The 27987-nt window shown below is 44.7% G+C and overlaps 1 protein-coding gene across 3 annotated transcripts in view; it reads right to left on the reverse strand.

Annotated features, from left to right (window-relative positions):
* Positions 1-670: 670 nt before the first annotated feature.
* PNPLA7 (patatin like phospholipase domain containing 7) overlaps positions 671-27987 on the reverse strand; it is a 150924-nt gene continuing 123607 nt past the window's right edge. For all 3 annotated transcript variants that reach the window (XM_063433004.1, XM_063433003.1, XM_063433005.1), the window contains 10 exons: positions 22501-22657; positions 19786-19902; positions 18251-18320; positions 15962-16078; positions 15166-15314; positions 14617-14769; positions 14228-14338; positions 11066-11150; positions 5588-5697; positions 671-2354 (listed from right to left, as the gene is read on the reverse strand). In XM_063433004.1, coding sequence (XP_063289074.1) covers positions 2271-2354; positions 5588-5697; positions 11066-11150; positions 14228-14338; positions 14617-14769; positions 15166-15314; positions 15962-16078; positions 18251-18320; positions 19786-19902; positions 22501-22657 — 1153 coding nt within the window. In that variant the 3' untranslated portion in view covers positions 671-2270. The remainder of the gene's footprint in view (positions 2355-5587; positions 5698-11065; positions 11151-14227; positions 14339-14616; positions 14770-15165; positions 15315-15961; positions 16079-18250; positions 18321-19785; positions 19903-22500; positions 22658-27987) is intronic.

Below are 27987 nucleotides of genomic sequence, written 5' to 3' on the forward strand. Positions count from 1 at the left end.
GGCTAAAATTCACCTAATAAGTTATTTAACCACATTAACGGTCCAATTAATAGTAAGGTAGCGGACAACACGGCGTCTAATTTCCTTTTAAAGGGTATTATTGCCTTAACTGTTGCAGAGTAAGTTGAATTAATCAGAGAACAGAGAATAACTCATTGTCCCATGTTGGGATTTGCCAATTAAACAGTGAACTCTAACTAGAACTACGTTGGAGAGATTATCCAAACCCGCTCTTTGCCTAAATGGTGCAATTCATTTTCAGTTCACTAGAATTTGATGTATTGTTAAGAGTTAGGAAGTCAAAATGAATTAAAAATGTTAGGCTAAAATAGCCCGATTGTAAAACCCTCGTAAAGTCAGCTGTTTATAGTTAGGCAAATTTGGACTAAAACTTGAAATTTGCTTTTAATTGAATTACTTTGGCAAAAAAATCTGTAAATTTATACAACAGACGATTAAACGATATACTGATCTGAAAACATCACCTGTCTAATGCCAAGTAACACACATGGAATGGTACAAGGCACAGAGCTGATCGATTCCTCGTATCCAAGTCTATCTCTATATGAACAATTTACAGAATCTGTGAAGATTGTATTAAACAATCAATACTTTGAACAGCTTCTTAAATAATAGATAAATAATTTGAGACAGCAGACAGTTTGTGTAACCAGTTTTATTGTATAAAATGTTAGTACATCTGCAATATCAACATTTTATCTTTCAAATCCATCCCGGTTATAACAAAGCAAAATATTCTGCTGTTGCAGTTCCGTATGGGCACACAGTCTGCCCGCGCGGATTTGAGATGGGCACTGCCTGGCTTTGTCTCTGAGTGAGCACTGGAAGTTGGCAATGCAGGCAAGAAGTTCTCACATAACAGGGATTCTCAGTAATTGGTTGGATACAGACCACTTCAGGCGCAACACATAATCACTTGCCTATAGGTACCAGATGTTTGAGCTATAAGTTGCACAAGACGCAGACTGTGTTATGGGGCCATAAGCTGTTAATTAGCCCGGGTTCATGTCACAGACAGAGTACGACTGGCTAGTGGCATGCGCCCTTGGTGTCACTCCAGCGAGCAGCTCCTGAGCCCACATTTCTACGCAAGGAGTGTAAAACTCACACGCTGATTAGTACTGCAGATTTCTGACATATTACATAACAGACTGAATATTTCATTTTAATTAAGTAATTTGTCTCTTTGATCCCAAACCCCAACTTGAGATTTTTCCCCAGTTTATCTAAAGTGTACTTGTGCAAATCAACAGATGAGATGAAACGGTTTTGATTTTTAATCACAAAAATGTATTTAAGTAAAATATTGAGGGTAAAATGCTCCAGATTCTAAGAGTGTTGAAGGACCAGCTTATTGGACTATAATAGCTAATGGTAGATTTGGCAGCTTGGACCTGTTGGATAGCCAGATAAAACGTTTCACATGTAACACAGCCTATTGCTGTGGAAGTTTGACTTGTAGCCAGATTTTGGAGGTGTTTGCTGGAGACAGTGCGAGGTGGAGACCATGTTTGCTTAGTGGCAGAATCTCCATTCAGATATCACATCATGTAGGCACTTAAAGCAATAACCCCGATATTGTCATTGATAAAATGTGACATTTTCACTTTGGTATGTCCTAGTTTGGATAAACCCACTCTGTGTACCTCGTGACATACAGAAACCAAATAAAGCCCCCTGCACATGGATTGCTATAGATAAGGAACCCTAGTAACCAATCACTCTAAGTCTCATTCTAAGAACTAAGAAACAAACATGAAGGGGTATAATAATATAATAATCCTTATAACAGGAGGGAGGGGGGACAATATGAGACCTCTTCCAATTTTGCCTCAATCCCTAAAGTGGGCAGATCATTTATTAAGCAAGTTTACCGTATAAATACTTGTGTTTCGCTCCCTTCGGAAACCCAGTTAATAAATCCAGCAGTTTCTGTGGCATGACGGGAAATATAATCTTTATACTTCCATAGGAGCCTCCTTCCTATAATAACATGTATGGTTTCTCCTCCCATACAATATCTGATGGCAAAATGTTCTTAAGGCTTATACAGGTTTGGTTTTCTTGGAAACTCATTCCTTGGTAAGCGATCGCCACTCACCCCTAACAGCTACAAACTTGTACTGCATTGAGAAGTCGCCGGCTGGACACCAGCTGCTAATTAGTGGTCAGCAGCACAAAGGGAGGAATAGGCCAGGGCAGGAGGAAAGGATTATGGGTAAAATAAGTGACTTTCCAGCGAGGTTGGCTCAGCTGTTCTCCTGCGTCTTGTCCCCGCCTTTGCGCTTTGCAAGCACTGTGCGGTGCCGAACCTTGATTTCTTCGTCTTCATCCTGCGGATTTAAAGAAACTTTTTAAACTCATTATCGGACTCCGGCCAGTCAGCACAGTGTCCATGATGGGGATATGGGAACATTTCCCTCGAGGAAGTCCAGTAAAATCTCTTTTCATATAAGAACATTGTGAACAGTGCTGCAATGTATACAATCAGAGTAACTGTATGAATGCCATTAGCCGAAAGCAGTGGGTTCACAACCTTTTTTCACTTGAGTACCCCTTGGCAGTCCATTTCCATAAATTCCCCCCCCCCCCCCCATTAGCAAAATGTTTGTAATTGATATAGCTGCATTTATTTTTCTCTGTCCCAGGCTCTCCCTGCTTCTCCCCCTGCCCCCAGGCTCTCCCTGCTTCTCCCCCTGCCCCCAGGCTCTCCCTGCTTCTCCCCCTGCCCCCAGGCTCTCCCTGCTTCTCCCCCTGCCCCCAGGCTCTCCCTGCTTCTCCCCCTGCCCCCAGGCTCTCCCTGCTTCTCCCCCTGCCCCCAGGCTCTCCCTGCTTCTCCCCCTGCCCCCAGGCTCTCCCTGCTTCTCCCCCTGCCCCCAGGCTCTCCCTGCTTCTCCCCCTGCCCCCAGGCTCTCCCTGCTTCTCCCCCTGCCCCCAGGCTCTCCCTGCTTCTCCCCCTGCCCCCAGGCTCTCCCTGCTTCTCCCCCTGCCCCCAGGCTCTCCCTGCTTCTCCCCTGGCCCCCAGGCTCTCCCTGCTTCTCCCCTGGCCCCCAGGCTCTCCCTGCTTCTCCCCTGGCCCCCAGGCTCCCCCTGCTTCTCCCCTGCCCCCAGGCTCTCCCTGCTGCTCCCCTGGCCCCAGGCTCCCCCTGCTTCTCCCCTGCCCCCAGGCTCTCCCTGCTTCTCCCCTGCCCCCAGGCTCTCCCTGCTTATCCCCTGGCCCCAGGCTCCCCCTGCTTCTCCCCTGGCCCCAGGCTCTCCCTGCTTCTCCCCTGGCCCCAGGCTCCCCCTGCTTCTCCCCTGGCCCCAGGCTCCCCCTGCTTCTCCCCTGCCCCCAGGCTCTCCCTGCTTCTCCCCTGGCCCCAGGCTCCCCCTGCTTCTCCCCTGCCCCCAGGCTCTCCCTGCTTCTCCCCTGGCCCCAGGCTCCCCCTGCTTATCCCCTGGCCCCAGGCTCTCCCTGCTTATCCCCTGGCCCCAGGCTCTCCCTGCTTATCCCCTGGCCCCAGGCTCTCCCTGCTTATCCCCTGGCCCCAGGCTCTCCCTGCTTATCCCCTGGCCCCAGGCTCTCCATGCTTATCCCCTGGCCCCAGGCTCTCCCTGCTTATCCCCTGGCCCCAGGCTCTCCCTGCTTATCCCCTGGCCCCAGGCTCTCCCTGCTTATCCCCTGCCCCCAGGCTCTCCCTGCTTATCCCCTGCCCCCAGGCTCTCCCTGCTTATCCCACGGCCCCAGGCTCTCCTTGCTTATCCCCTGCCCCCAGGCTCTCCCTGCTTATCATCTGCCCCAGACACACAAACTGTCACACATGCAGACACACATAAACAAAACTGACACACATATAGATACAGATACACAGATTCAAACATTTAGATACACACACAGACATATATACAGGTACAGATGTACAGGCACAATGATGCACACACATACAAATAAAGAAACTGACATACATACACAGACACACAAAAACATACATACAGATACACACATACAGACAGAATAAAACTGACACACAGATACACACAATGACACACAGATACATACCTTGACAAAGATACAGTGAATCACAGATACATACACTGACACACATGCAAATACACACTCTCACACACATACAGATACCCACACTGACATACAAACACACATGCAGATACAGACATTGTATGTGTGCCAGTGTCTGTATCTGCATGTGTGTCAGTGTTGGTGTGGGTGCCATTATGTGTATCTGTGTGTCAGTGTATGGTATCTGTGTGTTAGTGTCTGTATATATGTGTGTGTATCTGCATGTGTGTCTGCATGTCTGTCAGGGTATGTAGCTGTGTGTCAGTGTATATGTCCCACAGATACATACCCTGACACACATACAGATCTTGACACACATGCATTTAGACAGACGCATATATACATACCCTGACACACAGACATGCAGATGCACAGAGATACATACCCTGACACACATACAGATACACATCCTGACACACTGACAAACAGATACACACACGCACCCTGACAAACAGATACACCCTCTGACACACATGCAGATGCACAGTGATACATACACTTACACAGATGCATATACATAGACACATACATACATACTCTGACATACTTAAGGATACATACTCTGACACACATGCAGATACAAAGAAACATAAGGTATGAATCCTTAAGTGTGTCAGTGTATGCATCTATGTGTCTTTGTAACTGCATGTGTGTCAGAGTATTAACCATTGTGTCAGTGTATGTATACATGTGTCTGTGTATATGTATCTGTGTGTCAATGTGTGTGTGTCTGTGAATCTGCATGTGTGCTTGAGTGTGCATCTGTGTGTGATACAGACACTGACACATCCTCATGAACAGATACTTATCCTGACAAATAGATACACACTGACACACAGGCAGATACACAGATACACACACTGGCACAGACACTGTGCTGTGAGTGAGGGGTGCTGTGTGTGCGCACACATTTTTAGCCCCCCCTATTGCCCTCTCTCTGTGTGTGTGTGTATGTGAGGGGTGCTCTGTGTGTGTGTATGTGAGGGGTTCTGTGTGTGTCAGTAGGAGTAAAAATATATTTTTTTTTATTACGGGGATGGGGGGGGACATTGCCCTTGTGGTCCGGTGGAGATGGGCAGCACTACTCTGGCTGCAGGCAACGTTCAGTCCTCCCTTTCCTCCTTCCCTCTACTGCAGGCTGCCTGTCAGTGCCTGTGGGCCGGTGAGGGGGATTTTTTGATCTCCCCACCGGCCCATGAAGGCACACAGCCGGGCCAGCGCTAGGATAGTGTTAAGTAACCTCTAATCCAATGGCGATAGGGTCCCTCGGTGCAGCTCGGGATATTATCCAGTACTGAATGTGATAGAATGCATGTCATAGACCGCATTAGGACGCAGAGCTTGTGCATGGTTACTGCATCTCTGGGTCTGCAATATTTCTTGTGGAGAAGCATTGAATACAAGAAACCATGTCTGTAGAAGACTTGCTCTGCTTGCTTCCCTGGGTTTAATCTGTAATCCCTGTCAGTGGCAGGAGCGAGGTTTGAATAGCTTAGCCCCTTCACTTACACTGTCTGTAACGTCTTCGTCATTTTGGGCGCTCAGGAAATTAAGATAATCCTCTTTTTTGGAGTCTGAGATTTCTTCATCTTCATATTCCGTCTGATAATCTGATTCATCTAAAATAGAGGGGAAAAGATTAGATTACATGGGGGGAGCGGAGGTGAATCATGCCGTGGCCGTATTGTAACATGGAAGCAGTAACCCCAAAGGTTAGAGATTGGGGTCAATAGGGATGAACAAGTTTCAGATGCGTTTTTTGTAGTTTACTCGCAGACACATTGTGTTCTCTATGTAGAACTTTAGACCACACTATTCCTTCTGTAATCCTGGGCAGATGTTAATCCATTTCTTTCCTTTCAACATGTCTAGAAGAATTTTTGTCAACGCTACAAAACAGATTATTTATTACAAGTATTGTTTGTAGTGTGTTTTTGTTCTTTCGTATTCCAGTTTGGCCCTATTGCATGTGTCATGTCACACCCCACAGCCAACAAAGGACCAGAAAGCAGAGCCTTTCTATGAGTCTGGCCAAGCATCGATCCCAAACACTGGCATTATGTTACTTTATGGTAGAGTTTACCAGGAGGAGAAGAATCGCAGGCAGCGTGGGGGGAAGTCATGGATTTCAGCCAGTAAGTAGCTGCTCCAGATGTCGACAGCCTTTCATATAGTCTAATTAATGGTCTCTCTCAATTGCTTAATGAATACATTTGCTTAATAGACGGCTGGCTCTAGTGCACAAGATTCACAGAGCAGACAGAGAATGGCCACTGGCTGCTACAGGAGGAATTCTCAGTTTACTGCTATTAATTACAGCATTAGCAGAGCCTGCAGTGGCTGTAGAAACCGATCAGGAATAAGTAACGCTGTTACGGCTGTTGTAGACTCTTGCTACCGGTTTGCTGGATTAGCATTCTGGGAGTGGTAGCTTGCAGTATTTTGAGTGCCTGACCACCCAGACTCATCTCACACTGTAGGAGCTCTGCACATTTACAGATAATGTGTAAATGTATTATTATTTTTTTTTTAACATTGTGTTCCCTGTAGCTAGAAACCATGTGATCAGGGGCGGGCTGGGCCGGGGGGCAGGGAGGCAATTGCCCCCCAGGCCGCCCGAAATTATTTTAGGACCGGCCGCGGCGGGCCGGCCCTTTAAATGCTGCAGCCGCCGAGCGCTCTGTAAAGAGCGCTCAGACGGCTGCAGCAGCTTCTCCCCTCCCTCCCCTCCCCTCCCCTGTAGGTGGCCGAGCCGGTCTCCGGTCCGCGGTCCCGGCCGGAGTGATGGGAAGGTGCACACTGAGTGTGCACTTCCTGTCAGTCCGGCCGGGTACAGGAAACAGAAACTCCTGTTCCGCGCGGAACAGGAGTTTCTGTTTCCTGTACCCGGCCGGACTGACAGGAAGGTGCACACTGAGCACCTTCCTATCACTCCGGCCGGGACCGCGGACAGGAGTGCAGCTCGGCCACCTACAGGGGAGGTGGTAAGAAGAAGGGGGGCGGAGGGGAGGAGAGTAAAAAGAGGGGAGGGGGGGAGGAGAGTAAAAAGAGGGGAGGGGGGAGGAGAGTAAAAAGAGGGGAGGGGAGGGGGGGGGGGAGAGTAAAAAGAGGGGAGGGGGGAGAGTAAAAAGAGGGGAGGGGGGAGAGTAAGAAGAGGGGAGGGGGGGAGAGTAAAAAGAGGGGAGGGGGGAGAGTAAAAAGAGGGGAGGGGGGAGAGTAAAAAGAGGGGAGGGGGGGAGAGTAAAAAGAGGGGAGGGGAGAGTAAGAAAAGGGGAGGGGGGAGAGTAAAAAGAGGGGAGGGGGAGAGTAAAAAGAGGGGAGGGGGGGAGAGTAAAAAGAGGGGAGGGGGAGAGTAAAAAGAGGGGAGGGGGAGAGTAAAAAGAGGGGAGGGGGAGAGTAAAAAGAGGGGAGGGGGGGAGAGTAAGAAGAGGGGAGGGGGGGAGAGTAAGAAGAGGGGAGGGGGGGAGAGTAAGAAGAGGGGAGGGGGGGAGAGTAAGAAGAGGGGAGGGGGGGAGAGTAAAAAGAGGGGAGGGGGAGAGTAAAAAGAGGGGAGGGGGGAGAGTAAAAAAGAGGGGAGGGGGGGAGAGTAAAAAGAGGGGAGGGGAGAGTAAGAAAAGGGGAGGGGGGAGAGTAAAAAGAGGGGAGGGGGAGAGTAAAAAGAGGGGAGGGGGGGAGAGTAAAAAGAGGGGAGGGGGGAGAGTAAAAAGAGGGGAGGGGGAGAGTAAAAAGAGGGGAGGGGGAGAGTAAAAAAAGGGGAGGGGGAGAGTAAAAAGAGGGGAGGGGGGAGAGTAAGAAGAGGGGAGGGGGGAGAGTAAGAAGAGGGGAGGGGGGAGAGTAAGAAGAGGGGAGGGGGGGAGAGTAAAAAGAGGGGAGGGGGGAGAGTAAAAAGAGGGGGGGAGAGTAAGAAGAGGGGGAGAGTAAGAAGAGGGGGGGAGAGTAAGAAGAGGGGAGGGGGGAGAGTAAGAAGAGGGGAGGGGGGAGAGTAAGAAGAGGGGAGGGGGGAGAGTAAAAAGAGGGGAGGGGGGAGAGTAAGAGAAGGGGGAAGTAAGAAGGAGGGGAGATAAGAAAAAGAGGGGGGTAAGAAGAAGAAGGGGGTAAGAAGAAGAGGGGGAGTAAGAAGAAGAAGAGGGTAAGAAGAAGAAGGGGGGTGAGAAGAAGGACGGGGTAAGAAGAAGAAGAAGGAGGGGGTAAGAAGAAGTAGGAGGGTTAAGAAGAAGGGGGGTAAGAAGAAGGGGGGAGTAATAAGAAGAACAAGGGGGGGAGTAAGAAGAAAACACAGGGAGGAGGGGGGGTAAGAAGAACACAGGGGGGGTGAGAACACACAGAGGGAGGAGTGAGAAGAACACAGGGAGGGTGGAGGGGGGATGAGAAGAGCACAGGGAGGGTGGGTGAGTGTGAGAAGAGACCGCTAGGGGAGGGTGGGGGAGAGGAGAGACCACTAAGGGGCAGGGGAGAGCTCTAAGGGACAGAAGGGACAGCTCTATAGGACAGGGGGCAAGACAGGGAGCTCTTTAACACTACGCGCACACACACACACAATGCATCCCTATACATACACAGAAACACAATGCACTCCTATACATACACAGAAACACACAATGCATCCCTATACATACACAGAAACAGAACATGCTTCACTTACACACAGAGAAACACACAATGCATCCATTACACACACACACAATGCAACCCTTACACACAAAGACAATGCATCATTTGCACACATACACAGAAACATACAATGCAAACCCTTACACACACATGCAAACACACACACTGTTTTTCTTACATACACACAGAAACACAATGCATCTCTTACACTCAATGCACACACATACAGACACACACCTTGCATCCCTTATGCATACAAACACAGATTCACACAATGCATCCCTCACATACAACCAGAAACACATAATACATCCCTTATAAACAAATACACACTGCTTCCACTACACACAAACACACTGCATCACCTGCACAAACTGGTATCCCTATACACTACATACCATAAGCACACATATTAGATAACACATAACACATCCCCTACACACTCCACTCCCTGTGAGCGAGCTCATGGGTGGGTGGAACATATAAGTGGATTTATGAGTGGGCCTTATGGGCATACTCACCATCAGGCACTGGGGCCCAGACCTTGAGCTGTGTAAGAGGCCCCCAAAAAATGGAGCTGCTTCCAATTCTCCCAGAACGTTGAATGTTGTGACCACAGTTGCAAACAGCCTCCAGAGGTCCTGTTCTACACCAGACCAGTGGAGCCAAACTGCAGCCCATCATCATCCTCATCTAATTGTAAGTAGGCAATCTAGTATATTATTAGTGACACTAATCTATAATTTACCTCACATTAAAGGGACACTATAGCTTAATGAAGTGGTTCTGGTGTCTATAGCTGGTCCCTGCAGGCTTTTTAATGTAAACACACACTGTGTGCAGCACTGGCGTTAGTTCATATGGCAGATCATATGGGTGGGGCATTGTGATGTCACATGGGGGGGCGGCAAATTTATATTTTGTCTAGGGTGGCAAAAATACTTGCACCGGCTCTGATCCTGGGCAGGTGCACCAGTCTACTGGTGACCCACAGGAGGGGAGTGCACTGATTGCACTGCACTCTCCTCCTGCCCAGACCCGTCTTGACCGCAGTGCAAGTGCCCTCTGCCCCTAATTTACAGTGGCTCACACTCACAACAAGCAGTGCCTGGAGCCCTTTGCAGAGACGGGAACAAAGAGGTTCTGCGGCAGCTGGCCGTCCTGCAAGCATTACATTAAACAGCTGTTCCCCATGCAGCCACAGGTGGCGTTGTGCTGGGAGACTGTGATTACTCTTCACTTCCTCCCAGCCTACAGAGAGGAGGAGGCATGATTTAATCTTGAATAAATCCTCTAAGCAAACCTTTATAAATTTGGGGGGATTAGCTCTGTTTCCACAGTTTATTGGTGCTTACTCTCATCTCTGTATTAATATTGAGGGATGTCTAAGTAGTAACATCAGTGTGTGTCAGCAGGGCCAGCCGTTAGGGTGGGCAAGCTGTGCGGTCACGCAGGGTGCCATGACAACAGAGGCGCCCGGCGGCCAACACAGCTCACAAGTTGGGTACACCAGCATATTTAATTTAAACGATTCGCTGGTGGTCCACTGGTGCGCACCAGCAGTAGGTGCAGTCAGATCAAATCCTCTCCCTCGTGGTTCCGGCGCTCAGTTAGTGAGTCAGAGCACAGGCTCAGAGATTCTCAGCCTGTGCTCTGACAACATTGAAAGTCAGAGCCGTGAAGGAGCGGGTATGGCAAAGAGCTACTGATTAGCATAACATCAATAACATCCGTTATAAAACCAGAAAAAGGTGGGCATGGATGGTGAACTGATTTGGTGGCGCAATGGGCCACTTGACTGGTTTTGCCCCCCAGGCCTAAGGCTGCCAGCCCTCCCCTGCATGTGATACCTGGGCCTCGTTCTCGCGGTCAGCCATCATCTATTCCTTGTTACAGGCCTACAGGGAGAGCTACTCCTGGGGGATGGAGGCCAAGCTCTGACACAAGTTACCAAAGTAAAGAAAGATAAAGGCTCGCAGGTGAATTCAGTAAAGTGTTACAAAAAGCCAAACTGACCACAAAGCTGGATTGGAGAATGTTTCTATGTTGCTTCAAATCTGCATAAATATGTGAATAATCCAGACCCTGTCTAGCATTACAGCATTACAATGTCAAACCCCACTGGAATACACAATTTGTACTCAGGTCTTGGTCTAGTGGCACAATGTTCCTATCACACACAGCCGATCTGGCAAAGAGTAGTTTAGTTAAAGGTCCATGATAGATCACAGGGCTGGGGAATTTCCAGCGCATACCAAGGTGGTGAGCAATCTGACACTCCCCTGATACTGTGGATGAATACTCCGAGCACCCTCAGGCACGAGAAAGCTGTATGAAGTTTGAAAAACCCCCTCTGCTTTGATCTGTTTAACTTACCATCCACGACTGCTGCTTTGACTGGTTCAATCCGTGACACTATTTCAGCCAGGTCTGTAAAGGACGCGTTGGGGCAGGTGTTCAGCTGTTAATAGAGAGAAGACACAAACAGACCCATCATTATATCATCCAATAAATACAGAGAGATAGGGCAACTAGGAGCTGCCACAATATACTTCACAAGTCAAGTAGCATACCTGACAAGCGTCCCTGGTTAAGAGAAACAGTCTCTTTTTTGTTAATGTATCATGTGGTGTGCTAGAGATGGGCTCACTTTAAATGCTTTGTCAAGCTATTGTTTGACATATCTATAACGATTTTCCTTGGAAGCGGGGGCCTGCTCTGGCTCCTTCGATTCAGCAAGTGCTGAGCAATATGCAGTGATCCAGCATCCTGATGAACTGGCAAACTTTAAGCCATGACGATCTCTTGCTGATCAAGGTCAAGCTGCCCTTCCAGTCTATTTATAACTGTGAGGAGCAGGGATGTAAGCCGGCACGTGTGACATTACCACATGTGTCCTCTCTGTACATCCTGGCTGGGATCATTGTACGGGGTCTATTTCCAAAAAGTCACAGAACAGAGACATGCCTGGGCCATGTATTTAGTTGATTTGATTGGAGACTAAAATCTGGCCTTTATTGTGTGAAGTTATTAGTTGGCCCTATTTGTGTAATTGTATCCCCATATCACAGAGCAGGTACATTGCGTTTTATTAAATCTCGCACTTGTCACACAGGACATAACAATAGCATAGAGTGCTACAGGAGAAACGTGGCCTCGTTATCTGCCCATATAAACACTGTAATAAAGGTAAAGGCAAAAACACATAGGAATAGAACCCAGACATTCTATGATATCAAAGTCAGCAGATTGATGAAAATCTTCTATCAATCCTACTCTCTGTATTTCACAGTAAACCCATGATGTTGTGTGCTGTCAGACTGGATGTTCCGCTCATTATTTACAGTATATTTTCTGCATCTCTCACACATAGATCATTAGAGCCAGGTACGGCTAAAATGGAGGGGATATAAAACGGATTACAAATGGAACTAATGCAAATTAACTCAAAGCTCAGAGCAGAATGACTTTAACATATGTCTGTGCCATGTCTGTAGAATGTGGTAACATTCGTGGATAGAACACATGGTGACAGATGAGAGATCTGGTTTGGATGAAGGTATTACAAACACACAGCATTCTCTAGAGAGAGCATCCCACTGGGAGCAGGCTGTGCGTTGGTGTGGAATGACATCATAGGGTTGTGGGACCCCTGGAGAGGACTAACAGCTGTACCTTATGAGGAACCTGCACTAGAAGCAATATGAAAACCACAGATTCATTAAAAACTGGGATTAATTCAATCATTGCCGTGGATGGCGGGATGTGGTCTAATACTTTACATCCAATAAAAAGCACGCAATGTCATCTGGTATAAAACTAAAGTGCCTGCTTCCCCTATAACCATTCTATTCATTGACTATTCATAAAGTGACCGTCCTGTACGTGGACTATTCATAAAGTGACTGTCCTGTACGTGGACTATTCATACAGTGACCGTCCTATACGTGGACTATTCATACAGTGACCGTCCTGTACGTGGACTATTCATACAGTGACCGTCCTGTACGTGGACTATTCACACAGTGCTAAATCCGATACGTGGACTATTCACACAGTGCTAAATCCGATACGTGGACTATTCACACAGTGCTAAATCCGATACGTGAACTATTCACACAGTGCTAAATCCGATCCGTGAACTATTCACACAGTGCTAAATCCGATACGTGGACTATTCACACAGTGCTAAATCCTATACGTGGACTATTCACACAGTGCTAAATCCGATACGTGAACTATTCACACAGTGCTAAATCCGATACGTGAACTATTCACACAGTGCTAAATCCGATACGTGGACTATTCACACAGTGCTTAATCCGATACGTGGACTATTCACACAGTGCTTAATCCGATACGTGGACTATTCACACAGTGCTTAATCCGATACGTGGACTATTCACACAGTGCTAAATCCGATACGTGGACTATTCACACAGTGCTAAATCCGATACGTGGACTATTCACACAGTGCTAAATCCGATACGTGGACTATTCACACAGTGCTAAATCCGATACGTGAACTATTCACACAGTGCTAAATCCGATGCGTGGATTATTCACACAGTGCTAAATCCGATACGTGGACTATTCACACAGTGCTAAATCCGATACGTGGACTATTCACACAGTGCTAAATCCGATACGTGGACTATTCACACAGTGCTAAATCCGATACGTGGACTATTCACACAGTGCTAAATCCGATACGTGGACTATTCACACAGTGCTAAATCCGATACGTGGACTATTCACACAGTGCTAAATCCGATACGTGGACTATTCACACAGTGCTAAATCCGATACGTGGACTATTCACACAGTGCTAAATCCGATACGTGGACTATTCACACAGTGCTAAATCCGATACGTGGACTATTCACACAGTGCTAAATCCGATACGTGGACTATTCACACAGTGCTAAATCCGATACGTGGACTATTCACACAGTGCTAAATCCGATACGTGGACTATTCACACAGTGCTAAATCCGATACGTGGACTATTCACACAGTGCTAAATCCGATACGTGGACTATTCACACAGTGCTAAATCCGATACGTGGACTATTCACACAGTGCTAAATCCGATACGTGGACTATTCACACAGTGCTAAATCCGATATGTGGACTATTCACACAGTGATTACGCTCCTCCGTCGAATGAGGGAGAGCGTCGTGGGCTTTCACCGCTGGAATCGGGTGAGTAAATAAATCCTTTACATGCCGGGGGACGGCGACACTAAACCTTAATAATTCTAAGGCAACCTTTAACTGGATGAAGAAAAAAAAAAAAAATCAGTCTTCACATACATGCATTTCCCATAATCCCATGCACATGTGGTCAGAGCAACATTTAATTCCATGGAAAATAAAAAACTCAGTTAATGGCTACATTATCATTGGCTAATCGAATCCTCCCAAGACCTGCCCTCTGTGTATATATATGATGTGTATGTCTCATGCCACAGATCTCTTTCTGCAGGTACCACGGATGTACTACCCCCAACAGTGGACAAGCTGCTCAACACTTACATCGGATGTTTTGGATTTGCACGTGTCTTGCCGATCTTTCAGCATCTTCTCAATCACACTACTGCGGCTCCAGACAGTAAACACGGTCTTTCCGTGCTGGAATCCCACGTCCTACGAGAGAAGACAAAGAATCTTGAATTTTTTCAATTCTGGTTTTCAGTTTTCAATTCTGTTTAGAGAAATCCCAGTCATGGTTTGTAAGTCAATGTATAAAACCAAAAACATTGAAAGAATGTAAGTACTTGTATAGAGATGACTCTACTTTACCGCAGACCATGGCAGCTGCCATTGTTGTTTTACCATCTGCGCATTTACAGAACGTTCACAGTAATTTCATTTCTAGCCGCATTCTGATTGGCCGAAAGCTTCAAGACAAGCGAGATACCTACACAGATTTCGTCAAACTTGCCAAACTCCAGCGTGCCGTAGCGGTCTATGGGCGGGCGGATATACTCGCAGTATTCGTTGTTCTTGACCATCTCCAGCTGCCGCACACAGCACACGTACGCCAGCCGTGTTTGGATCTCCGCCATATTGAGTACCTGCAGAAAGCCAGGGGTTAATAAACTGCCATTTTACACATATAAAATGCATCCACATCATTCGTCATGACTAGACGACCAAAGCAGAAGACATGGCGGAGTGCCTCCAGTTATTGCTATTTAACTGCGATGGAACATCCAATAAATATATTTTACATTTCATTAGCCTTGTGTCTCTTCACATGGGCTGTTTTATGACCTCCAAAGCCTGGTGTATTATGGGTAATAAATGCATTGTAATGAAGACATGGATTAATGGCTCTAAGTCAGCATTTTCTATTAAAACATTCAAAGTCACTAGTTCTTGGTGGAAAATATATTTTAACCCTCTGATGCCAGAGTGGTTTTTCCATATAAACTGGTAAAGAGATACAATGAAAGCAATCTCTTACTCACCTTTACTTTCTCAGACAGGGGGTTCCACCTTTTCCATAAGAGCCACCAGCCGGACAGAGAATCCCCGTAGTTTGTGAGATTGGTCTCATCGCGGCTGCCCACATCAATCGCAATCACCACTTTAGCGCCCATTGACCGGGCCACATCCGCTATTAGACAAAGAAAATGGATTCACATGGATCCCGCTATCTAAGCCTTTCTCAGATATGTTAGGATAATATTCATACAGGGAGTAGCATCCTCTCTGGCTATGACCGTGGGTCACCTACCTGGGAGATTATTAATACAGGGAGTACCATCCTCTCTGGCTATGACCGTGGGACACCTACCTGGGATAATACTAATACCGGGAGTACCATCCTCTCTGGCTATTACCGTGGGACACCTACCTGGGAGATTGTTAATACAGGGAGTACCATCCTCTCTGGCTATTACCGTGGGACACCTACCTGGGAGATTGTTAATACAGGGAGTACCATCCTCTCTGGCTATTACCGTGGGACACCTACCTGGGAGATTATTAATACAGGGAGTACCATCCTCTCTGGCTATTTCCGTGGGAGATTATTAATACAGGGAGTACCAGCCTCTCTGGCTATTACCGTGGGACACCTACCTGGGATAATACAAATACCGGGAGTACCAGCCTCTCTGGCTATGACCGTGGGTCACCTACCTGGGAGATTATTAATACATGGAGTACCATCCTCTCTGGCTATGACCGTGGGTCACCTACCTGGGATAATACTAATACCGGGAGTACCATCCTCTCTGGCTATTACCGTGGGACACCTACCTGGGAGATTGTTAATGTAACCTCCATCCATCAGCAAATGGCCATCCTTGGGGTCACACAGAGGGGGCATATACCCAGACAGAGACATGCTGGCACGAACATATCTCCAGAGGCAGCCTATACAAAACAAACAGGAATTATTCACATGGATGCAAGTACCGCTGAGCTATGTCTGATGTATCACAAGTTAACCATCCACATATCTCTTATAGAGGACGATTTAAATAAAGGTATCTTGTAAGATCTGCTGCGCAGTGGGGAGTCTCACATGCTTTTTGACATTACCTGTGCAGGTTCTGTCTGGTGACCTAGATAGGACAGCGTTTCGGACAGCAGCACAGGGACCTAGAGAAAACTCATTATCTAGCCAATCCACTCTCAGGCTTCAAAAGAAGCCCAAAATTCAATATAAGCTCTGGAAGTGTCTGCTTTCATAGAGCTCCACATTGATTTTTTTAATATTAATGGATCCTCTACGAATCAAAGCATGAACTTCACGGCCAAATCCTCTTACATTAACTTGAAAAAACAAACAAACGAAACACGTCTTTCACAAGTCCTCAGAAAAAGACTTCCTGCTATTTACAGAGTAAGTTCGAGTTCTGGAAATACTCCTGGGATATTTCAATCGCCAAAGATTGATTTATTCCTAACACGATAGCTTGCTATATACACGGCTGGAAAATTAAATGTGAGCATCCAAGTATTGTCAGCATGTTTACTGATCACTTTATTGAAAATCGGGAGTGTTCCCTGGTGGGTTCGCTCTGTGTGTTCAGCGATGAAATCTTTATGTATTTGTGAAGAGTATTATTTTTATCAGGAAAGCTCAGACTAAACAAACCATTAACAAGTGAATCCTGTGCGAGCAAACATGTAAATAATGTAGCGGTTTATTGAGATTTTCTGATGGTAAATTCGTGATGCCAGTGGCACTATATGCTAATTAAATGGAAATAGCCCATCCTCAACTGGTCTGACCAATCAGACGATTTGTAGCTGGACGTCTAGAAACAAGATAGGCTCTGTTCTCCTCTTTGACCCAGATCCTATAATGTCCAATTATTTTGGTAACCCCCATGGACCGCCCATCATAATGAGCTGATTAAAGTAGGACCCCCAACGGGGAGCCAATCAATACCAGCTAATCACACAGCTCTAGTAACTGAATTAATTTGTATGTGCAGCTGAAAAAAGACCCATCCTTAGGAGGAAACACAGCAGGAGTCTTGACACAGAGAATACCCCAGTTAACTCATTGTGTACCAATACGAATTTCCTATGTATTCACTATTTTGATTGCAAGCTTCATGGGCCAGTAACACACATTGTGATGGACAACATAGTATTACAGGTCAGGGGAATGACCCACATCATCAGTGCTGGGGACAAACTAGCTATGCACACCCCTCTGACACTAGGGTAAAAGGATGACACACTCACATCTTCCGCTGACCTCATGTGGGGAAAAGCACATCCCTTGTATGCTTCTGATTCCTACTCTTAATGAACAGCTGGAAAGCCTCCCACTGTAAAGGGACACTCCATCGCTCAAATAGAAAAAACATGCATGCATTTCATTTATCATTTTTTCTTTAAAAACTGCAGAATTCTTGTCTGCAGCCCTCTCCTAACCCCACCCAGTCTTTCTGTGGCTGTCCAATCACAGACTTCCCGATGCGGCTCAATGAGAAGTCTTTGCAAGGCAGGTGCTCTGGGCAATTTCTGCCTAATGAGTAGATCTCCACTGAGCTAAACAACCAGAAAGTAACAGGTCAGATTGACAACGAAACCACACTCCAAGGAGATCCGAAATGGTTCTTAGTATTTTATGAAACTTGTACGTACATGGATTTGCTTCTTGGATTGTCTTTGGATTTCCTTGGAGTGCGGTTATATTATCCTAGTACTTGTCATACATTGATGTGGAACTAAGATATCAGCACTGTATGTCTGGATTTGCAATAAGGATTGGATGTCAATGACTTATTTCCATTTAGAATGTTTGTTTTTTCCCATAATTTTGGTGTTGCAGCACAAATGTATATATTGTTTATCCAATTGGCAGCGAGGGGGTTTAAAACGATTATATTAAACTCTGCAGGACACACTCCTCACACACATAGCATTCAGAGAGATACAGAGCATTAAGGTGTGTCTAGTGTCCCTTTAAACAGTAAGCAGTATGTTTTATCATGTAAACTTCTGTCTGCAAATCTCCGTAATGGTTACAGACCCTGGGTGGGTTAAATGCTGGATAATAAAGAGGTACAAGGTGACAACACTCACCGTCTGTATGGACCCTCATGGTGGAGGCTGTAATGTCCGTTGTGATGTTAAAATAAGGAATCCAGAGATCCTACAATAGAAAAGAAAGGTTAGACGTGATTCAGACACAGGGTTGGTTGCATACACATACCTTCCAAGTGTCCCTATTTAGGGGGAGAGTCCTTATTTTGGGCCCAAATCCCTCTGTATGTCTTTTATCTCCTAATGTCCCTCTTTTCTGTGAGCTCCATATTGTTGGTGTGTCTGAGTGTGTAACAGAGCTCCACAGCAATAATACTCCCAGTAATGTGTCCGAGCGTATAACAGAGCTCCACAGCAATAACACTCCCAGTAATGTGTCAGAGAGAATAACAGAGCTCCACAACAATAATACTCCCAGTAATGTGTCCGAGCGTATAACAGAGCTCCACAGCAATAACACTCCCAGTAATGTGTCAGAGAGAATAACAGAGCTCCACAACAATAATACTCCCAGTAATGTGTCTGAGTGTATAACAGTGCTCCACAGCAATAATACTCCCAGTAATGTGTCTGAGTGTATAACAGAGCTCCACAGCAATAATACTCCCAGTAATGTGTCTGAGTGTATAACAGAGCTCCACAGCAATATTTTAAATTAAATGTGTTTAGAAATCAGTCTGTGTAAATAAGATACATTATTCTTCTAATTTATATTTTCGCTCCAAAAATGATTAGTATGTCACCAAAAATTTCTTATAACAGCCCCATCCCTGCCTCACCCCCACTCAGAAGAGCCCAGTCCCTGGCCACACCCCCCACTCACACCCAGAGCGGCCACACCCCCCACTCACACCCAGAGCGGCCACACCCCCCACTCACACCCAGAGCAGCCACACCCCCCACTCACACCCAGAGCAGCCACACCCCCCACTCACACCCAGAGCAGCCACACCCCCCACTCACACCCAGAGCAGCCACACCCCCCACTCACACCCAGAGCAGCCACACCCCCCACTCACACCCAGAGCAGCCACACCCCCCACTCACACCCAGAGCAGCCACGCCCCCCACTCACACCCAGAGCAGCCACACCCCCCACTCACACCCAGAGCAGCCACACCCCCCACTCACACCCAGAGCAGCCACACCCCCCACTCACACCCAGAGCAGCCACACCCCCCACTCACACCCAGAGCAGCCACACCCCCACTCACACTCAGAGCAGCGCCACCCCTGACCACACCCTCACTTACACCCTAAACAGCCCGCCCTGGCCACACACCCAATGCAAATTAAAAGTATCCCTCTCGGTCCGTGTAAAAAATGTTAGGAGTTGTGCGCACAGATCATTATTATAAATTAATGTCCTGGCATCCAGGAATGTTATTCTGAACACTACTGGGTACTCTGCGACTCTCTAGCTGTCTGACTACAACTCCCATAGTGAACAGTCAGACAGTGCATGGAAGGCGTCTCTAACCTGGGTTACAGACTAGGTGCATTGCAGGGCAGGTCTTGGCTGGTACAAGCATTACATCTACCCACAGTACAGGGGTTTAGAGTGCAGCACCCACCTCAATCTGCTTGTCTTTAAAGATGCTGCTGATGCTGCTGTTAAAAGCTGCTCCGGAGAACATGGATGTGATGGGATAAGTCAGATCCAGCACTTTCTTAAAGACCGACGTCATGTCCTGCGGAGAGAAGACACAGTGACGTCATTGCCATGTCCACCCAAGTTATCTATATCAACTGGAAGCGCAGGGACCCAAATCAGCACCCTTTATTCATAAAGCACCCACAGTTACATCATATTTTAACAAAACAAAAACAAAAAAATCCCACATAATCCGCTGCTGCTCTCATCCAAAAGGAGGAAAAATACCCTAAAAAATAAAAAAATTCTAAGCTGTTGGATTTCATTTCAGGAAGTCTAGGGGCAATTCACAGGGAAAATGTAATTTTCCCAAATCACCTGCAAATTTTAAACTGTGGCATGTTGGACACAGTGTATCAACGCAGAGGTCATGTTTCCTACACTGTGGAATGCTGGGAGATATGCTGAAATCACAGACTCTGATTGGCTGCTGACAAGCTCTCTACGGGCTTGCTTGTTTTCTCCAGTCTGTAATGGTCACTGACAGTATGAAAAAGTACACCATTCCCAGATGGCTGCCTCCATGCTGACAGATCTTAAAGGATTAATTAAAGCTAAAAACTGACCAAAGCTTGCTTAGATTATGATAAAATGAATCCATTGACCTTATTATTTTATAAAATTAATCCATTTACCTTATTATTTTATAAAATTAATCCATTTACCTTATTATTTTAAACGTATTTGTGGACAGAAACTTTAGGCATGTATCACTTTAAAACCAGTTTGTTCTAGTGATGCATCCGAAAAGGGCACCAGCCAAAAGCGGCTTTAACTGAAATCCTGAGTTTGCAAGCGGTTCTATGAATTATGCCTCGTCTGGGCCCAAGTCAAAGGTCAATGAAGCAGCGTGAGCCAGCATCATCTGATTTTATTACTGAATCAAACTGCAACACGAGCGAGCGCATTAACGATCGTTTCAAGTCTCGACCTGTTTTACAGTCTCACACTGCATGGTACAGAGTTGTGATAATTCTGCGCAGATGATAAAAAAAAAAAAAACAAAAAAAAACTTAAATAATGTACCAAGATTGAAAAAGCTAAATAACACATCTAACGTTTGGAAGGTATTACATTCTTAGCATTTCCCTAAAGAACATTTATTGTCAGAGACCGGTGGCGAGTAAATGAATCACTTCCAGTCTCCTGCATTCATTTCACAAAATAATATTAATAATTAGGTGGGTTAACCCCTCTGCAGAGCAGCAATAATGTAAGACAGAAGCTATAAGCTTACTTCCAACTTCTTAAAATGGAGGGTGGGGGTATATATATATATATATATATATATATATATATATATATATATATAAAAAAATAACGATAATTCAGGCACTCACCCTTAAAAAACTTTCAGTTGTCCTGCCTTAGGTGCTACCAGCGTCTGAGATATGTAGTCAAAGATGAAGTAGGAGCACTCAAAAGGACTTTTTCGGTGATTTTAATGTGGTAAAAAGGTTTACAACCAAGTGTAACGCATATCAATCGACGTTTCGACCCCTAAGGGATCTTGAAAAAGACCCTTAGGGGTCGAAAACGTCGATTGATATGCGTTACACTTGGTTGTAAACCTTTTTACCACATTAAAATCACCGAAAAAGTCCTTTTGAGTGCTCCTACTTCATCTTTGACTATATATATATATATATATATATATATATATATATACACACACACACACACACACACACAGAGATCAGTCACAACATTAAAACCACTGACAGGGGAAGTGAATAACATTGATTATATCGTTACGATGACACCTGTCCAGGGGTGGGGGATATTAGGCAGCAAGCAAACAGTTGGTTCCTGAATTTCAAGTGTTGGAAGGAACATGACAAAGAGTTCAAGGTGTTGCCTTGGTCTCCGAAGTATCCAGATCTCAATCCGATTGAGCATTTGTGAGACGTCTTGGAACAACAAATCCGATCCATGGAGGCCCCCACCTTTCAACTTGCAGGACTTAACGGACCTGCTGCAAATGTCTTGGTGCCAGATACCACAGGACACATTCAGAGGCCTCGTGGAGTCCATGCCTCCACACATCAGAAATGTTTTGGCAGCATAAGGGGAACCTACATGATATTAGGCAGATGGTTTTAATATCGTGGCTGATCAATGTATATGAGCCTGGGCATGAGCAACATATATCTCTTTGTATCTTTTAGTTAGATTTAATGCAGATTCTGCTTTGACTGTAAATATTGTTTAATCCATACCTCTAGTGACACAGTGTATATAAGTTGGTTAAATCACACCCCACACAATTTAAACCCATTGTAGAATTTCACGAAATAAAACAGTTTTTTTTATTTTCTAATGAAAGATTTAGAGAGATCTAAACAATATGTGGCCTTACAGTAATATAAAAATAATATTAATATAATCCCAACCGTGTCTGAAGTCAAATAACAGAATATAGATTTTCTCCAACAGCAAAGAAAACCGTTATTTACATATTTGGAATTCTCTGCCTAAAGAGGTTGTTTGATCAGATTTTGGTACAGATTTGTAAATGTTTAGGTGCTTTTTTTTTTTCTTTTTTTAAAAACACGGCACATGCAATGTTTGTGTAAATGTCCGAGTCGGTTTAGATCGAATTAACTTTATAACATCTTCATTAGTTGGTACTCACCATACACCACTCACGTGCCCTGATCTTCATGCGGTTAAAACTGCGTTCCTCAGCATAGAGCGCCCCCATAAAGGAACCGATGGAAGTACCTCCGACAATGTCTATGGGAATACCACACTCAATCAAAGCTTTAATGATGCCAACTTGGGAGCAGCCCCTGCAGAGACATAAGAACAGCTTGTATACAGTATGCACAATACAATACGTTAATGCTGTTGAAGAGATCGGTTAGTGCTCCGTTGTAATCAGCTACTGGTCATTCTCTGACCTGTTCAGTAACAGGACTGTACAAAGACGTCATCCCAGGCAGCTGTAAGATGGAATTCGCCCCATGACACGATTTCTAGCGCTCACAGCTCATTAGCCAAAATAAAATATTCATCAAATGTCTAGACGTCTTTAATTATTAAGAATGGTATAGCATTGTCTTAGCCTTCAGTCATTGCTTATTCTGAGATGTCAAAAAAACAACAGACCTCCTAAGTATACAAATACTAAAATGATCCCGGCAATGAATGGTTGGAAATGCTATTTTTGGATCTATTGGGAAGACAAGCAGTCAGCACATTCTGGGGCTGATTTACATACCGGGTATGTCTTGTAACAAATAAATCAGATTTACGGTATATTTTGTCTGGTTTGTGAAAGGCGAGGAAAGAAAAGTTTAATGCCCGAATCAGAGTTTTTAGCTGTGCGAGAGAGAGATTAGAGCACAGCTCGCTGATCCAGCAACTAAGGAACTTTGTACATTCAGAGGAGACTAAACACTCAGCAATACATTAAACAGACAGTTCTTAAAACATACGCAAATACAATGGAACGTCTCTAACTTCTTACTTTTAGATATGTTAAAACATGGTAACATTTTAAAATATGCTTTTTGTTCTAGTGCTCTTGAGTTACATGGTTATAGGCTGGAATGAATTAACCTCCCATGAAAAACTAAACAACGGGGATAAAATGTGTTGGGACTAAAGATGTACGTGCCCGGACTGGATGGTTTTACAAATGTTTTATTCAATTCTGTTCAGCAGACGCACTTCAAAGAGGTTTCCTTAATTAACGGCGAAATAAATACATTTGTTAAAGTTAGGCCCGCACACCCCGATCTGTAGAGGTTTTCCACTCAACTATTTTACCATCAATTTTGCAAATTAAGTTTTTAATTGTTTAGTAAATAACCCCCTAAGTGTTAAATTGATTAATTCGAACCCATAGACGGGTGTTGTGTGACTGCTCTGGGAGAGAAGCCTAATTAGAAGCCACCATTTAGAGCAGTAAACGTACGCCCTAGGGCTCTTCGCTGTCACGATGGAAGTAAGGATGTTTGTAAAGGCTTTAGATGGACAGATAAAAACCCCGAACACAAAACCTGGGGTCGAGTCAACGATACATTTTCCAGCTGCGATGGCTGACCGCGCTGAAGGCGTTGTCTCCGCTGGTGACCTATTAAGGTGGCTACGTGACACTCATTCATGTCGAGGCAAACATGTATGCATTTCAACACCAAATATTTTATCATCCATTGAGCTGTGGACGAGTTTTAATAGGGGACAACATACCGCTTTACCATGTAAACATTTATCTCACAAGTCATTGCCTCGCCTGTCATCCTTCTAATTAGTTTTTCATCCCATCATTTAGAACAGATGTGTGATCTTGACACGTTGTGTGACAGTGATGTAGGGCTCTGGGTGACATATTTAACCCATTAGAAGCTTTCCTCTGCTTGTTCCAGTACTAGGACCACAGCTCCCACTATGCTCTGGCAGTCTGCACGCTGGCAGGTTACTTATGAGACCGCCACCAGAAATATTCGCTAGCAAATCCTGCTGTATACTAAATAAAGGGGGTTATATGTACCGCTGTGAGAGAAAATGTCTGAATTCAATTGCAAGCTGCCATTTTTATTATTTATCTACTTGAGACAAGCACACTGCAGCTATCGGCCTAGTCTAAAGAAAATGCTTCTCCATCCACTAATCAGAACAGAAACATAGAAACATAGAATGTGACGGCAGATAAGAACCATTCGGCCCATCTAGTCTGCCCAGCTTTCTAAATACTTTCATTAGTCCCTGGCCTTATCTTATAGTTAGGATAGCCTTATGCCTATCCCACGCATGCTTAAACTCCTTTACTGTGTTAACCTCTACCACTTCAGCTGGAAGGCTATTCCATGCATCCACTACCCTCTCAGTAAAGTAATACTTCCTGATATTATTTTTAAACCTTTGTCCCTCTAATTTAAGTCTATGTCCTCTTGTTGTGATAGTTTTTCTTCTTTTAAATATAGTCTCCTCCTTTACTGTGTTGATTCCCTTTATGTATTTAAATGTTTCTATCATATCCCCCTGATCTAACAGGATCTGTTATTTGCCCAGGAAAAATCCCTTCCCTGAAAAACGATTTTTCTATGCTATGATTCTCTGCTATGATCTGCACCCTGAGGTGGGAGGGTAAAAAAAGCAAAAAATATAGATATCAAAACGATATGAGAGCTGGAAAGTTGTGCTATAGATAGAAATGTCTAGCTTAAATCAGTCTCGGATTTGTAAAAAGTACCGGGGGATTTACATGAATGGTGTCTAGACCAAAGATAAATGAATGCTCGACTTTCACACGTTTCTTATTAAACAGCGAGGCGAGTCGCACATTGCCTGGGACATGCATATTGATAATGAAATCACTGTACACTGTAAGTGCCCTCATAGCACGCAAATCCCACAATACCGAATATCGCGCAGTGAGAGGGTTAATCTCCCCACTGATATACGCAGTAAGGAAGCACTTTCACTTGTCTCCTGCTGATAACTCTGGATGTCATTAATCACGGATTAATTCTGAAACAGTATTTTTGGATCTCATCGGAAGACATGCAGATACCGCTGTCAGCGTGATTTCAGACTCATTTACATACGGCTTCATTAAAATCCGCAAACTCTTCAAGCAAAAAAAAACAGATTTATATTTTCAGATGAGGAGTCGTTTAGTGAAAGGCATCCGATCCAGACTGAATCTATACGTGGAGTATAATTGAAGCGGCAAATCGCAGCCAAGACAGATCACAGTCCATTCACTTAACAAAACATGGAACATAATGCCACTCTAGCCCTTTTTGTCTAATAGGACGGTATATATAACTGCCTATATATTTAAGTAATTGGTATGTTTTGCTGTAAAGTCCAGGAAAAAGGCCCAGCTCTGTGAATTTCCTTGAAAAACATGAAATCACGATTCCCAGCTTTTGATTTTTTGGATGACCAGACTGAAATGTAACCCTTTATAAGCATGAACAGGGTTTACCATAAACCTCTCACGACACTCTGTGACCCACACAGACACATTAAAATGCAGCACTTTTCCAAAACTATACAATTATATTTCAAATGTGTCATTATCCTGTGAGCAGGGGCATTTTCATGGTGTCAGTGGTGGGATTTAAAAAAAAAATAAAAAATAAAAGTAAAGGCTAAATGAGAACATTAACATACAAATTATGATGAAGGCATAGACTAGCAATGGTTTTTAATGATTTGTTATGAATGGATAGCCTCTCCACCCCAGATGTTCTTTGAACTACATTTCCCATAATGCTAAGCAAGCCTGAAGCCTGACAGTAAATATAGTACAAAAACATTAGCTATTAAAGACATATCCCAACCTTGGTTCTGTACAGAAGAAATATTGGCTTTAGATTAAAGAGCAATATAGTTACATGTTCTCTCCTGTACGTTTACCAAGCGCAGTAACCTCATAGAGCCGAGAGCGTTCTACCAGCATGTTCATATAAATACAAGTTATAGAAATACATCCTCAGCCTCCAAAGCTCTTCTAATTTCTCACTTTAGGTGTTATTAACCCAGACCTGGCTCTGAACCTGACCCCGGTGTATGCAGTAGGGTGTAAGCGAATATTCCCAGCAGGGATTATCGAACTGAGTCAGTAGCTTTTACAGAAACAGGATACAGAGAGAAATTATATTTCTACAGCCCTTAACATCAACACCACTACCAAGAAACGCATTTTCTCGGTGGGCCCCCCAAATTCTCTTATTTATATTAACTGGGGCATAGTCGCCATGCTCTGCGCGGTGTATTCCAACTAAGTCGCAAGTATTGCCTGTGGGAACATCAACACTTTCTGAGGTCGACTCGCTGCAAACAAAACATAGGGGACAGACTTGGTCTAATGGCAGACTAGAAGATACAGAGTCTGAGGAACAGAAAATGGTTTCATGTTATCCTATAATGTCCCACTCTATAGAGAACAACATAACCTAATCAAAGCTAGAATATCTTTATATCCTACATGTAATATGTTATTTTGTTCTCTATGGAGAGGGCCATTCTATAGAGTGTTACAGTATGTGTAGAAGGTGTAGTATATAAATTAGATAATCAGATAGCAGCCATTTTCATTGAGTATCAGATTCTGGACAAGATGTCTCCCAAGATCTGTGAATGTCTGTTTGTCTGAATTTTCCATATAGAGACAAAATCACCATGATTGGATGGTGGCGGCCCCTGATGACGCGAGCATGATGTTCAAGGTGTGTGTTCTACAGAGATCTGCACTAGGGATTCACTCTCCGAACCAGAATACTTTCAATACAGCAACAGACAGAAAATATCTACAGTATAAGTTACAGCGGAACGCCGAGAGGAGACAACACACATGGTAAACGCGACAAAGCCTTGATAGCCAAATGCAATGACTTTCAGGACGCACAGACTGTGTTTTAACAAGGCACGCATCAGCTTTTTAAAACGTCTAAGTGCTCCCTTTGGGTATATAATGTATTGTGCTTATTCATTTATTTACCATCTAGTGTATATGCTCACTGGCTAATTCTAGCCCTAGGATAACGGCCAAGCAAGCAGCCACGTCCTCTTTGTCTATCGCTGATAGAGAGGTGATTCTGAAATATCTGGGTCTGACTGCGTTAACCCCTCAGACGTGACAAATGGAAGAGCACGTCCGGGCCACAATAGGGAGCCCAACACGTGAACTCATTGCTCCACCATCTTTACTGGCCCAGGTAAGTGATTACCAACTCCAACCTGCTCCATCTATAACAGAATGCTAATTGAAGATGTGGGATACAACGTCACAGTGGTGTAAAGAACCCGAATAAATCTTGGACAGAGGTAAAATGCCGTGTTTAAGGCTGTGGGATCATGACAATAATTTTAATGACAGACACAGTGATTTAAAGATTGTTAGCAAAATCGAAGCGTCATGCGTTCAATTGACATCACATGATGACACCTGGAATGCACACTGGGTAATCTTTGCAATCTATACATCATACACTTATCTATATAATGCTATTCTATACTACTGACATAAAATGACACAATATTAGTGACAGTTTACCTCCAACCAGATATGAGACCCTAGTCCATAGAGATTAGCACCTTGTATTGGTCACCAGAGTAAAGCTTGGCAGGTGACGATGGTCCAAGCTATTAACCAGCGAGCAGC

This window comes from Pelobates fuscus, chromosome 9 (genome assembly GCF_036172605.1).
Source record: "Pelobates fuscus isolate aPelFus1 chromosome 9, aPelFus1.pri, whole genome shotgun sequence".
Classification (NCBI taxonomy): domain Eukaryota; kingdom Metazoa; phylum Chordata; class Amphibia; order Anura; family Pelobatidae; genus Pelobates; species Pelobates fuscus.